At 29.8% G+C, this 13,195-nt stretch overlaps 3 protein-coding genes across 3 annotated transcripts; 1 reads left to right on the forward strand and 2 right to left on the reverse strand.

Annotated features, from left to right (window-relative positions):
* Positions 1-5,229: 5,229 nt before the first annotated feature.
* LOC124925874 (protein N-terminal asparagine amidohydrolase) lies at positions 5,230-8,401 on the reverse strand. Its single transcript, XM_047465993.1, has 9 exons — positions 8,258-8,401; positions 7,783-7,968; positions 7,626-7,690; positions 7,443-7,542; positions 7,302-7,340; positions 7,013-7,204; positions 5,997-6,175; positions 5,758-5,877; positions 5,230-5,628 (listed from the first exon to the last, which is right to left on the reverse strand). Exons 1-9 carry the CDS (start codon positions 8,309-8,311, stop codon positions 5,523-5,525), a joined length of 1,041 nt encoding a protein of 346 aa, XP_047321949.1. The 5' UTR covers positions 8,312-8,401; the 3' UTR covers positions 5,230-5,522.
* A 919-nt stretch (positions 8,402-9,320) lies between these two features.
* LOC124926812 lies at positions 9,321-10,897 on the reverse strand. The gene is made up of 2 exons (XM_047467120.1): positions 10,733-10,897; positions 9,321-10,619 (listed from the first exon to the last, which is right to left on the reverse strand). Exon 2 carries the CDS (start codon positions 10,592-10,594, stop codon positions 9,512-9,514), a length of 1,083 nt encoding a protein of 360 aa, XP_047323076.1. The 5' UTR covers positions 10,595-10,619; positions 10,733-10,897; the 3' UTR covers positions 9,321-9,511.
* Positions 10,898-12,274: 1,377 nt separating this feature from the next.
* Positions 12,275-13,195, forward strand: LOC124925080. Its single transcript, XM_047465053.1, has one exon. It carries the CDS (start codon positions 12,275-12,277, stop codon positions 13,193-13,195), a length of 921 nt encoding a protein of 306 aa, XP_047321009.1.

The following is a 13,195-nucleotide window of genomic DNA, read 5'->3' on the forward strand; positions in this document are numbered from 1 at the left end:
CATGGACAATTACATTTATACCCCTTTTCTTATCAATTTTTTATATTTTCTTAAAAATAATATATTTTATTAGATATAAATTATTAAGTATTTTCATTGATTAAGCTATATTTTTGTTTAAGTTCATATAATAAGAATATAAAAATTAAACAAACAATATATAAAAAATTATAGCTATGATTTAAATCTCGGTAAATCCTATTCTATAACTTTTCATTTTTGGATGATACATTATTAGAGCTCGTTTGATCTGGGTTATTTGGAAGTAAATATTGAGTTTAAAAAAAATATATTAGTTGAAATAATTTAGAAAAAAACTGATTTTTATGTATATATTACTTAAATATTTTTATTAGTATTTTATTTATTGAATTGATGGACGAAAAGATAAGAGATTTGATGGTTATGTTTTTAGGTAAAATTTACGACAAACTCTTAAAAAAATAAATCTTACTATAATGTCAAATCAATGGGAAAATTTTGATTCTAATTGATTATGATTTTTTTTTTATATTTTAATAATTATATGGTAAAATATGTATAATTTTTTTTGTTTGAATTGTTATTTGAGAATTTGTAAGAAAATTAGAATGTTATCTATTATTATGTCTCAGATCATATTATAAAATAATGTGGATTATACTAAATATTTTATACACCAAATTAGTATGTATTTGACCGATATGGAAGTTGAGTTAATTAAAATCATAATTTGAGTTAGTGATTTCTAATTTTCAATCACTTACCAATATTTTTAAAAAAATTATCATATTCAATTTTCGGGCTCATATTACACAAATGATTCACTGCATTAAAATAAATTCATTCAATACGGTTATTTCTTAATAATATTAGAAAAAATAATGCACACAACTAATATATAACTTAGTATGTGACATAATCCTCTCTAAATATATTAAATTGTGCAAGGAGATAAAATATAAATAAAATTGGACAAGGAACAATTTGATTATAAGGTTAGGCAGAAGTGTGACATATTTTTTTATTATTAATCTCACATAACAAAAACCTAACACCTTGTTCAACACTACTCTTGTTTGAAATTCTTAATTTTTTTTTTCAAAAATAATTCAAGAGGGGATCTAATCAACAAAGCAAAAACTGCAATTTCTTTCTATTATGAGATGTGGAATTTGTTCTACTTCAAAAAGTAATCTCTTAAAATACTTCCTTCTTAATTTAGTTTAAATTGTTGTTAGAAAACTTGTACAATTTTCTACAAGTTAAGGTAATTAAAACAAACTTTTGAATTAAAATATATTAATTTCAATCACCCAATTGGACAATTTTTTTTTATATATAAAAAGAATGATTTTTAATTTTCTTAGATTAAAAGGGATGTATAATTTTCAATTCACAACACACAAATTCTTACATTCATAAAATAAATTATTTTAATATGATACAAACAAAAAAAACACTAAAAAATAAACTCACACTATTTACTCTATTTTTTTAATGTGACATAACCGATGTAGTAACTTCAATGAAAAAACAAGATAGAAGTTTTAATAAAGAGAGGAGATGAACATTATTTTTATTATACATTATTTACTCTTTAAAACAAACTAATTAAAATATAATAATAAATTAAATTTTAAGAGATAGGTAAGATTGAAGATGGTATATTTTAAATTATTCCAAAATAATTAAGACCTAGGAAGCCTTCGGTCAACATAATTTAGGATATGTCTCAACTAAATTATTTTGAGGATTTTACCCAAAAACACAATCATTAACTCTCTTATTTTTTCATCTATTAAATCAATTAATTCTCCTATTATTTTCATATATTAAATCAATCAATTTAATGAATAATATATTAAATTACTTTTTACTTAAATATTTATTAAAGATAAGAGTATTTAAGTAATATGTACATAAAAAAAATTCTCAAATTATATTAAACTATTTTTTTTAAAGAAACCCTAATTTACCCCCCAAATTACCGTAAAAAAATATTTATATTTAAATAAAGAAAACCGTAAAGAGGGATAGGTCATAGCCACATAGGTGATTAATATAGAAATGTATCTCTCTTTAATTAATCACTATTTTTAAATGTTTTGGGTTCTAGAAACCTAAAAAAAAAAATAGAAGAAGCTCTTAAACTTTGGAGTATGAATATTTAATGATATTTGAGAAAACTTAATAAGTAAAAAAAATTACTATATTAAGATTTTATATTATATACTTTAAAATAATAATTTATATTTATTAATTAAAAATATTATTTATTCAAATAAATTAATTAATATAATTAAATTTATAAATATAATTTTGTTTACAGTGTTATTAATTTATTATTATTATTATTTAATTAATTTATATTTAAATATATAAAATTTTAAAAATAATTAAGATATAAAATACTTAATTATTATATAAATAATATTAATATATAACTAATATTTTTTCAGATATTAAATTCTTATCATTTTAAACAAAATTATCGATCTTACGAGTTTACCATTAATTAACGATTTTATATAAATTCTAGAATTTTAATTTTACTAGTTTACATACCAATTTTATATACTCTCAAATTTAAAGATTTTATATCCACTCTAAATTTTAATCGACTAGACTTCCCTAAATAAATAAATAAATAAATAATAATAATAATAATAATAATAATAATAATAATAAAGGCATCTAAGTTTATTTTAAGTCAAATATTTAAATATACAAATTGGCCTATTGTATGTATGTTTCTATGGGCCTCTTTTAAATAGTCAGTTAAAAAAATTAATTGCGAAAATAAATAACTTTGCACACACCCTGATTTTGGGCCGGGCTTATCGTCATAGAGATGCGTATAAATAAATTATAATAGAAAAGTCTGATTTAACTAATAATATACTTTAATATTTAAAGGATAATAAATGAAAGAGAAACGATTCGGATTTGAAATTTGAGAGAAGGAATATATGGAGCTGATTAGAAAAAAATAACAAAATTTTTTTATCTCCTCACCTTTTATCTTTTTTCCAACCAATATAGCTACACATAGATCCCTCCCTCCCATGTTACTCCTCAGATTGTCATAATATTATCAAAATAGTATTATGAATCTTTGGAGATTGTGATAATATTATACAATATTATTATCTAATATTATTATCTATGATAATTTCTTAATGGGTATAATTTAAAATTTAAAATTTATAAGATAGACATGATATATATATATATATATATATATATATATATATATATATATATATATATATATATATATATATATATATATATATATATATATATATATTATTTATGTGAAATATTTAGCCTATTATATTATGAATTTTAAAAGTTTAAACAACTTGACTTGACCAAAGGACTTGTTCTAGCCTCCTAGGGTGTCCAGTCGTGAAAATTGGAGGCCCGTTTAAAAAAAAGTTAAGCCATAAAAATAAAAAGATTATTACTTATTTAAATTTTATTAAAAATAAATATATAATTATAATATATTATATAAAAACTTTCCCAATATATATATAATCAATTAGAAAATATTTATTAATTAATTAATTAAAATTGAGGGCTAACCCCGTATTAGCCTAGTACTCTTTCAAAATTATTATTTGTTTAAATAAATACTTAAATAGTTTGATTTTAGGATTTAACAATTTATTTAATCAACAAAATTATGCTCATATTTTTTAGTATATTTTTATGTTTAGAGAGTTCATTTTGTAACTTTTCTACATTTTCAAGCAAGTCTAACCATAAATTAATAATATTATGATATTTCCCTTTAAATTTATCAGAATAATATTTATCTTTTTAGTTTATAATTAGGATATGAAATGGAGACTAGGGTTCAATCACACGCAGACACAACCAACGAATTAATAATACTATTTAATTTAATATGATAGTATTTTCTATTTTCTATTTAGGAATAGAGATTATTAAAAACATATATTATGAAATGTTTTTCTCATCTCCTTTCTTGATTTGTTTAATTCCTAGATTGTCTTTTGTGAGTAAAAGACAAATTTACTGGAGAAGTACGTTGAGAAAGATTATTGATTTCTCAAGGAATTCCCATTTTTAGAATAGGTTTTGGCAAGTAGATTTTTGTATTGTGATAATGAAAGCCTCAGAGATATTGTTTTGGACAACATAGGAAATTGATTCTCATGAATTTGCAACTGTCATTTTGTTCTTCAAGTGGATGGAGTTTGTTCATATTTTCTTATTAGTAAAAGTGAAGAAGAAGAAGAAGAGCAACAACTTAGTGGGTGTATTTCCATAGGTTTAGCTAAGAACATTTGTTTGCAATTGTTTCGTCGATTCCATAGCTTGGACACAACATGTGCTCCATGGTTTGAGGATAATATGTGAGATTCTTATAGTTTCATTAGCCAGAATCCTTCAAACTTTGTTGGCTTTCCCCGGTTTGGGGCGGTCATGAAGGTTCAGTATGAATTTGAATATATGAGAGTTGATACTTGACTTTGGTGATCTTATAAGATTGGAAAGAAACAATTGAGAAGATTATTTGATAATGTGGAAGTATTCGAGAGATGCCATGAGTATCAAAATGTATTACATGGCAGGAATTGATTGAAACTTTATGGAATCTAGGTTGGATTGATTAAATGAACGAGACTTTTGAAACCCATCAATATCATATAATATATATAGCTACTATTGGGGATGGTGTTCATGGAGTCATTAGTGTGAACAGAATGTTCCAAAAGAAATTATGTCAAATGGCTAGTACTTGATGTCCTCTTTATTTAAAAGAGTGGAGGGAAACAATTTGCATTTTTGCAATGCAAACATAGAAATTGGCGACATCCAAATATTTTTATAAGAAGATTGCTCCACTATTCTTGAACAGGAGATAAGAATTAGATGTGACATATGGAAGGCTCAAATAGTCCCACCTATATGATTGAATAATTGTATATGTTCGTTCAAGAATGAAGGAAAATAGGAAAACCCCTAAACTTTTCTTTCACTATGATTTCTATGCATACATGGGGTGGAGGACAAGTCAAATTTGGTTAGAGAAATTGAAGAAAACGCTTACCCAATTACTAACATATCAAACTACATGACCATCACAATGGGGGCAACAAGATCATAAGATGAAATGTAATTTGGTTCAAGTAAAATTTTGCACAAATTTCTTACAATGAGTTTTGAACGGTAAAAACTTAAGAGATATGAATACTTTGAATGCCGACAACATATGAGAACTTGTGAACTTTTTTGATGGAAACACATTGCAAGCGGCAATGTTGACAAATTTGTTGCATTTCAAGATGTGCAGAAGGGAACTCATCTATATTTTATACACACATAAATAGGATATTTGAGTGGATGTAAATTAGGACCAAACCTCTAATGTGGTGTTAATAAAGGCTTATTTTAATCATATAGCACAGTGGTCAATAGCATATATGCGAATAAATTAGAGAACAGGGTGGGTGTTATCCGCACCTTTGATTTGTTCAATAAGATTATGGGAGATAAATGTATACTCAGCATCTTATCCAGCCACCGTCGGAGTTCCTTTTATATACACGCGACTGATTCATGGGAAAGGTATCTTTCCAGTCTGGAGAATGGAGCAAGTAGTTGAACAGCCTGAATATAAGGAGGAAATAAGCCGTCAGTCTCTGCTAATATTTATGGAACAACATAATATGTGCATGGTTTTCTTTTCAAAAATATCCTGATACTAAAATCAGATAAAAAAAACAACAAGCTTAGTACCTTCGTTCATTATCCACAAAATCGGGGCTCTCAGCAAAAGGTGAAGTGGAACATGAGAGGAGGATTTCAGAATCAGACAGATTCATCACTGATGAAGCAATATGTAACAGATGGTTTGACCTATAGGTAATTGATAATCGTGTGAAATAATTTAACACAAGGAAGGTAACAAAATCAAAACGAAAAAGGAAATAGCCATCACAAAAACTAAAACCAGCAGAACAAACATGGAAGTTTACCATGAACATGGAGCAATATTAAATCTGTCTGTCTGAGTATGATATGTATCCAATAACTTTCCCTTCCATCTGGGATCTTCAAAAGAAGCACTCACTCGTATTCTTCTGATTAGTTCATCTGGGCATCTAGTCGACCGATCAAAGGTAGCTGCCATGACTGATCCACTAGATGTATCTACCTAGAATAGGCAAGAAAGAAACATACAGATTACAGACTTCTCTTTTAGCACTTATATCCACCACTAGCCAATGCCAGAATAAGTTATTTAACAAGCAAATAGCATGCCGTTAACCATATATTATCTACTTGACAGCTACTGTAACAGAGTATTTAAAAGCAACTGCTGGTTATAGTTCAATCATTTAAGCCAAGGTTTAGATATTCTATATGGTGATCATACTATGTAGTAGTCAAATTCATAAAAGCACAAGATGGATGCTCAATATAGCAGATGTTAAGATGCCAATAACAGTTCAAATTTTTACTCAGAAGATGAACAGTCCTGTTTGATTTTCAGCTGAAGTGGATACAGAAAGAAGTGGCAACACAGGGTGTTGAACATGTCAAAATGGAAAGAACTTTCTTGAAGGAAGTTTAGTATTATAATGCGATTCTTTAAAAATGGTATTTAAAGAACGCACATAAATTCATGTTCCCGAGTTTGAATCTTCACACCCGGACCATTTACAAAATAAAAAGTAATATCTAGATCATTTTCTTAGTGGAGACTGGAGACCCATAACTCAGTGGAAGAGCACAACAACTCATGTCCTTAAGGTCATGGGTTCGATTTTTCACACCCGGGCCATTAACAAAAAAGAATGTGATAGAAAAGATAGCGGGGCTCATAGCTCAATGGTAGAGTGTAGTAACTCATCATGATCATGAGTTCGAGTCTGACCATATACAAAAGAAATATATATTGTGAAAGTTTCAATACTAAGTCAATAACTCATTCAAGATAAGGGCACAAAAAGTTGAGCACAAATGAATGATTTCATTGTATAAAACTAACCAGCAATCCATGAAAAATTGGAACTGGATGTCCATCTGCATTGCATCTGGTGTTGTTCCCAAGAACATGGAAAGTCAGAATGTTAAAGCTTCTCCTGTTCTGCTGTAGAGATAAAATTATCTTGGCACACAAAGGAAAGGAATAGCCATCTGGTTTTGCAATAGTTCCTCTTTTTTTTCCACTAATGTTTTTCTGTCAAAAGATTAATAATAAGCAAACTATTTAATAACTGTTTCACCCAACTTGACCTCTAAAAAAATGAGAGAAAGTACAAGATCTCAATCCAGACTTGATTTGAGGCATCATCAAAACCACCAACTAGATGGACCTGCATTTCATTATGTACGTGAATCAGAATCTATCCATATTATGCAAGCAAATGATAAAAGATTCATGTGCACAAAAATATACAGGAAGCAGGTATTTTTACATCCAATTCGTCATGAGAATCTTTGTCAACCAGTAATGTGAGCATCTGCTTGAGTCCAATGTCCACAACTTTTGGAGAATCCATATGGGCAACAGATGTCCTGAAATATTTTATTGACTGTAAGTGGACGATACATTTCATAACACATTGATGAAAATTCTTGTAACTTGTTCAAATCCTTACATTCCACTTCTTCTATTGCGAATGACAAGCGCCACACAGGTCGTTGCTTCATCAGTTCCCACAAACTTCTCAAGCGGAAAAAAATGGTAAAAAATATTTAAAACACATCATGTTTAGGATCATAAACAACAATCAATAAATGAAAAACAAAACATACATCCACCAGAGCAGGATCTACAGTAGCATATTCTCTTTGGAAGACGTAAACACATTTCTGTTGGCTCGGTGTTCGTGATTCAGTTTCCTGAGAAACAGAATAATTGTGCACTGAGATTCCATTGAATGAAGCTGATGCAGATGCCAGAATTGGGTTCTCTAGCAACGCAAGAACAGTATCACCGCCCTGTTCAAACAAAGAAGATTTCAGTATCCTATGATTGACATCATTTTGAAAACCAGATCAAAATAAGAATCTTTTAGAGTTCCAAAATAAACTAGTGGATTTCATGTAATAGCTCTTGGTTAAATCAATTTCTTTTAGCAGTGATCATCAGATGCAACTCAGTTATGGATGGAAAAACCTTGGCTCAAAAGAAAATCACAGCTTTTGCAGCCTTAATTGGAAACAAAGTTGTATTTTAAACCGTTGACCTAGTTGATGAATGGAGTATAAGTTGAAGATGGAAGATAACCTGAGACGAAGAAGCTGATTTAGAAGAAAATGGAACGCCGTCAACGTATATCATTTTCAATCGCAATGAAGCTTCCAAATAGCAGACGACTTATCGCCGGCCGCCGGCGGGAGGAGGAAGGAGAGAGAATGATTCAGATCAACTGATTCGTGATTTATTTATTTATTTTACATTTGCTCGCGGCAAATTATTTTATTTTTTGTTTAATATAAAAAAAATATATTAGTAAATGCAGATAAAACAATTAATAATAATTTATTTCCCTGAGATGAACCAAATTAATATGAAACTAGGGTTATATCGAAAATATTATACCCTAAAATAACAAGATTTTTGGGTATGTATCAAAAAAAATTGGAATCTCAAAATTGTTTATTTATTTGTGTATTTTTAATTCAAAATAATTCACTGTACTCAATTAAGGTTTTATATTTAATTCATAATGAAAACCCTCTAATTTAATATAACTATTATGATATGGATTGTATTAAATAAATATATATATATATGGTACCAATTGTTTTTGTAATTATACTATTATTTCTTATATTAGTATTTTGAATTAGATGTTAAATTTCACCAACAAGCTTTTAGTAAACAATTTTATTGTTATTCCAATTTTAAGTGAACAACAAGTTTGAATAGCTAATGGAGTTTTAATGCATTAAAATTAGGTTTGACTGCCCAAAGTTTTTATACATATATATAAAAGGAATTTTGATGTTAAAAAATAAATAAATTGGTCATTTGAGTTAATTCTCTCCAAATCTAGTTGGATTAACTTGTTCTATAAACTTTCATATTTATAGAGTTAATTTTATCAAATAAATATTATAGGGGAATTTTAATCAAGTCAAAGCTTTGAAATCAGTCAGATTTACATTTATGGATTAACTAATTATATATGAAAACTTCTTTGTAAAATGAAGTATTCAATTTTATATAGTCCTAAAAACTAGAATTGTTATTCCAAACTGAAAGCTAGCAATTTTAATCAAGATAGGTTGAATAGAATGTTTCTAAATGAAGTACATTTAAAAACTTCTAAAACAAAAGATGTATGATGATATAAAACCCCATAAATTATAAAATTATGCAATATAATATATGATAATCCCCAATGGCTTTGAAATATTAACAAAAAAAGCCATTAATAATCCACCAAATGAAAGAAAACGAAGTTCAAATAACTCTTTAAAAACTTTAACCAGTTCTTCACTATGATTTATGAACAACATCAAGATCTTCATATCATCAGATCAATCTTCTCCGTTGGACCTCATGGGAAGATTCTGTTTCCTCATCTGCAACTTCAGGAGAAGGAGGTCCTACAGTGGATCGACTGAAAGAAACTGCACCGGCACTAGTTATCATTCTCGCCAATTGCTCCTCATCCGAAGGACCTGCGCTTCCTGCAGGACCAATAGGATCTTCTGCCTCGGCGTTACTAATAGTGAATACTATGTCGGAATCAGTTCTACGTAGGATGCGGTTGCGTAGGTAGGTCTCCAAGTCCTCCACTAATCTCTCTGCACTATTTATAGCAGATGAAATTGACGAAACCGAAGCAGCACTCTCGGTTAAAGAGGTACGAATTTGAGTGCTAGGGCTTCCATTTGAATCAATCCCCATCCTAATTCTCCTAAGTGCTGCAGAAACTGGAATATGGGAGACACGATGATGATCCCTCAAGCTTTCAACCCGATTAGCTTTAGGTCTAGGAGGGATTCTTGATCCAAACCCTAAATTAGAGGAATCAAGATTGCCTCCACCATTTCCATAAATTGGAACAATTTTATTCTCACCAATCTCACCTTTACAAGATGGGCATTCCCTAGCAGTGGAATACACATAAGGTAACTGATGGAAACATGCCCAACAAAACAAATGTCCACAACAGGTTAATATCGGTTCCTTAGCCAAGTCGAAACAGACATTACAGTCAAAGAAACCACCTCCATCGCCGACACTGTTCTTAGTTATCGTGTTGAGTCCTAAAGCCTCAGCTACCAAACACGCCCTATCCCTTTTCCCGATTTTAGCTCTATCCGCCGTCGTCGCCGCCGCCGTTTCTTGATTGTTGATTAACGGATCTGTAACGTGAAACGGCGCCGCCACCGTTTCTTCAACTTCTGTGGCTTGCCTTCTATGGCGTTGCATTGCCCTAGTTGTAATAGCTTCAAGCTGTTGAATTCTTTCCTCGATTCGACCATGCGTGTTCTCTAGTTCATCTAATATAGACCAAAATTGAATAGACGAACCGGGAGATGAATCTATGGGTTCTAGGTTTAAGTCAAGATCGATAGTCGTATCAGTCATAATAAAATCATCGGCCATAACTGATCAAACTTGTGCCTTTTTCCTAAAGCGAGTAAGTATATAAGTAAATAAACAAAAGTTACAGAATTTTGGGGGAAATCGAGAAAAAATACGAGATCATGCAATAGAAAAAGTAGATAGAGAATTGAGAAAAACCTTAAAGGAAGAACGGAGCGGCTACCGGTTGAGAGCGATCGTCATCGAATTGAGAAGGAAACAGTAGATGATTGTGAGTCTCTCTCTCTCTCTTGATGATAAACGGGAAAGGACACCGCTGCTTCTTTTGTATTCCTCCATATGTCTGTAATTCTTGGATTTTCATTCAAGGCAACCTAGAAATATTTTTATTTTATTTTCTTTTCTTTTTAAAACCTTATCTAATTAATTAATTACCTGAGTAAAAATAATTTTAAAAAATATATAATAAAAATGGACTGGACCATTGGGTCGATCTATACAGGACTTCAATATTCTCAGGATTCAGGCCTTTTACAGGATAATAACTAATAACCGACAGGCCCGCCCGCCTGTCCCAGTTCTATAGAATTGATCCAGTAATTTCTAAATTCCCTTTATTTCAAAAATTTATATTATGGGAAAAGAAAAATATTGTCTGCAATTATTATTATTATATAATTTTCAAATATTTATTTTAAGTTAATGATTGAAAATTTTAATTATTAATAGAAATTTAAATATCAAATCTTGGTTACAATTGAATTATATATATTTATAAAATTTTAGCCCACGAGAATTAGAGTTCCAAAGACACGCTTTTTGTAGTTAATTAACTAATAAAATTGACTTTAAACATGTGTAAGATACATCAAGTACAAAATTAATTAGAATAAGTTTCATAAGATGATAGCACATGTATTTGTTCTATTAATTAAAACCGATAATATATATATATAGAGAGAGAGAAACTAATTAAGCTTAAATATCAATCCTCACTTGTTCTTTCTGCCTTGAAATTATTTACAAATATTGCTTTATATATGCATTTTCAAATTATCCATATCTTAACCTTTTTTTTAAACTAAAATTAAATTCGATTAATTAGTTGGTCAATTTGTGAACTCAATTATGATTTGATATTCTTTCAGACAAATAAATAATTAATTATACCGGGCGCCCAAGACTTACCTGGGGGGAATTGAATAATTGCATTTAGTCAATTAACCATTCATGCAACTCCATGTGATTCATAAATGAAATACATGTACAACTTGTAATTACTGAGAAATTTAAATCTTGACTTTAGATCACTCATTGATTAAGACTCATTTGATGTACTAATCAACTTATAAGTAGTGTTATTTTAATATAAAAAACTAGTATTACTTACCAATCTTCTAATGAAAATTCAATTTGTGACATTTATTATCTTATAAATCAATTGTGTCTCGCCGCACCAATGTTTATTAGTGTTATCAAACACGAATAAGTCATGACATTTATTATAAGTTAAAAAAAAAAAAAAAAAAAAAGTAATGTTAAGGCGTTCTTGGTTTTTTATTAAAATATATATATATTATTTGAATAAAATGATGAAATTATAAACAATCAAAAGTCAAAGAAGCTCTGTTTTTTTTTCTCTATAAAACAAACTTATAATTGAAACACAAATCTCACAATAATACAATTTTTGCAATATGGGATTCTTGGAATTTAGCCACCCTCATCTCCTTTACATGGATGAATCTCAGCCCGGCACCAAAACCGGCAATTGCTCCGGCTGCAAATCTCCTTGCTCCGGCCCCCCTGTTGGTTTGCTCGAAATGCAATCCCACGTTTGTTTTGCACGAGGAATGCTTTCTAGCCCATCGCTATATCGACCATCCTCTCCATCCTTCTCATCCCCTAACACTACTTCCTTCCCCAACCTATTCCACGGGATCTTTCCTTTGCAATATCTGCAATGAACAAGGCTATGGCTTCTGTTTCACATGCTCAAAATGCGATTTCGACCTCCACGTCAATTGCGCTGTCAATTCAAAACCCTCCAACCATTTTCATTTTCAACCACCTAAACAAGTTCACCATATGCCCCACCATACTTTATTGGTTATGCAGTCGACAAACTTTTCATGCCGTGCGTGTGAAGATCAATTAAGGAAGGATCATGACAGTGAGAACCCAACTCATTGTGTAGATTGTAATATTGATCTTCATTTCGAATGTGCTACTAACTTATCTAAAGTTGTGAATAGGAAAGATCATGAGCACCCATTTGTTCTTTACAATTCGTTTGATCAAGAGGACACGAGTTGGCTGGTTGTTTGTGATATTTGTGAGAGTGATCCTCCTATTAAGAATATGTGGATGTATTGGTGTGGAGAATGTGGAATTGGATGCCATCTGAAATGTGTGGCTAATGCTCGGCCATGTCCTGGTTCTGTTTTGTCTTTAATGGCTACTACATCGAGTGGGATTGAAACAAACGCAACTTCTGCAAGTTATGGTTCCAACCTAGTACAGATGATTAGCTTGCAGAATCAGTTATCACAGCTTCAATTTCAAACAAATGCGAATGCTATGTCTGTTTTGAGTCATTCAGCAAATGCATTCTCTGGACTGCAAAGTAGTATGTCAGACAACTTAAAACACAGCATTTGA

The sequence above is a fragment of the Impatiens glandulifera genome, chromosome 2 (assembly GCF_907164915.1).
Source record: "Impatiens glandulifera chromosome 2, dImpGla2.1, whole genome shotgun sequence".
NCBI lineage: Eukaryota > Viridiplantae > Streptophyta > Magnoliopsida > Ericales > Balsaminaceae > Impatiens > Impatiens glandulifera.

Coding starts and splice junctions, on each gene's coding strand:
- LOC124925874 (XM_047465993.1), bottom strand. CDS start 8,311: ATGATATACGTTGACGGCGTTCCATTTTCTTCTAAATCAGCTTCTTCG. Junction 7,691..7,782: donor TAGATCCTGCTCTGGTGGAT/GTATGTTTTGTT, acceptor CCGCTTGAGAAG/TTTGTGGGAACTGATGAAGC. Junction 7,205..7,301: donor TTGATGATGCCTCAAATCAA/GTCTGGATTGAG, acceptor ATCTTTTGACAG/AAAAACATTAGTGGAAAAAA.
- LOC124926812 (XM_047467120.1), bottom strand. CDS start 10,594: ATGGCCGATGATTTTATTATGACTGATACGACTATCGATCTTGACTTA.
- LOC124925080 (XM_047465053.1), top strand. CDS start 12,275: ATGAATCTCAGCCCGGCACCAAAACCGGCAATTGCTCCGGCTGCAAAT.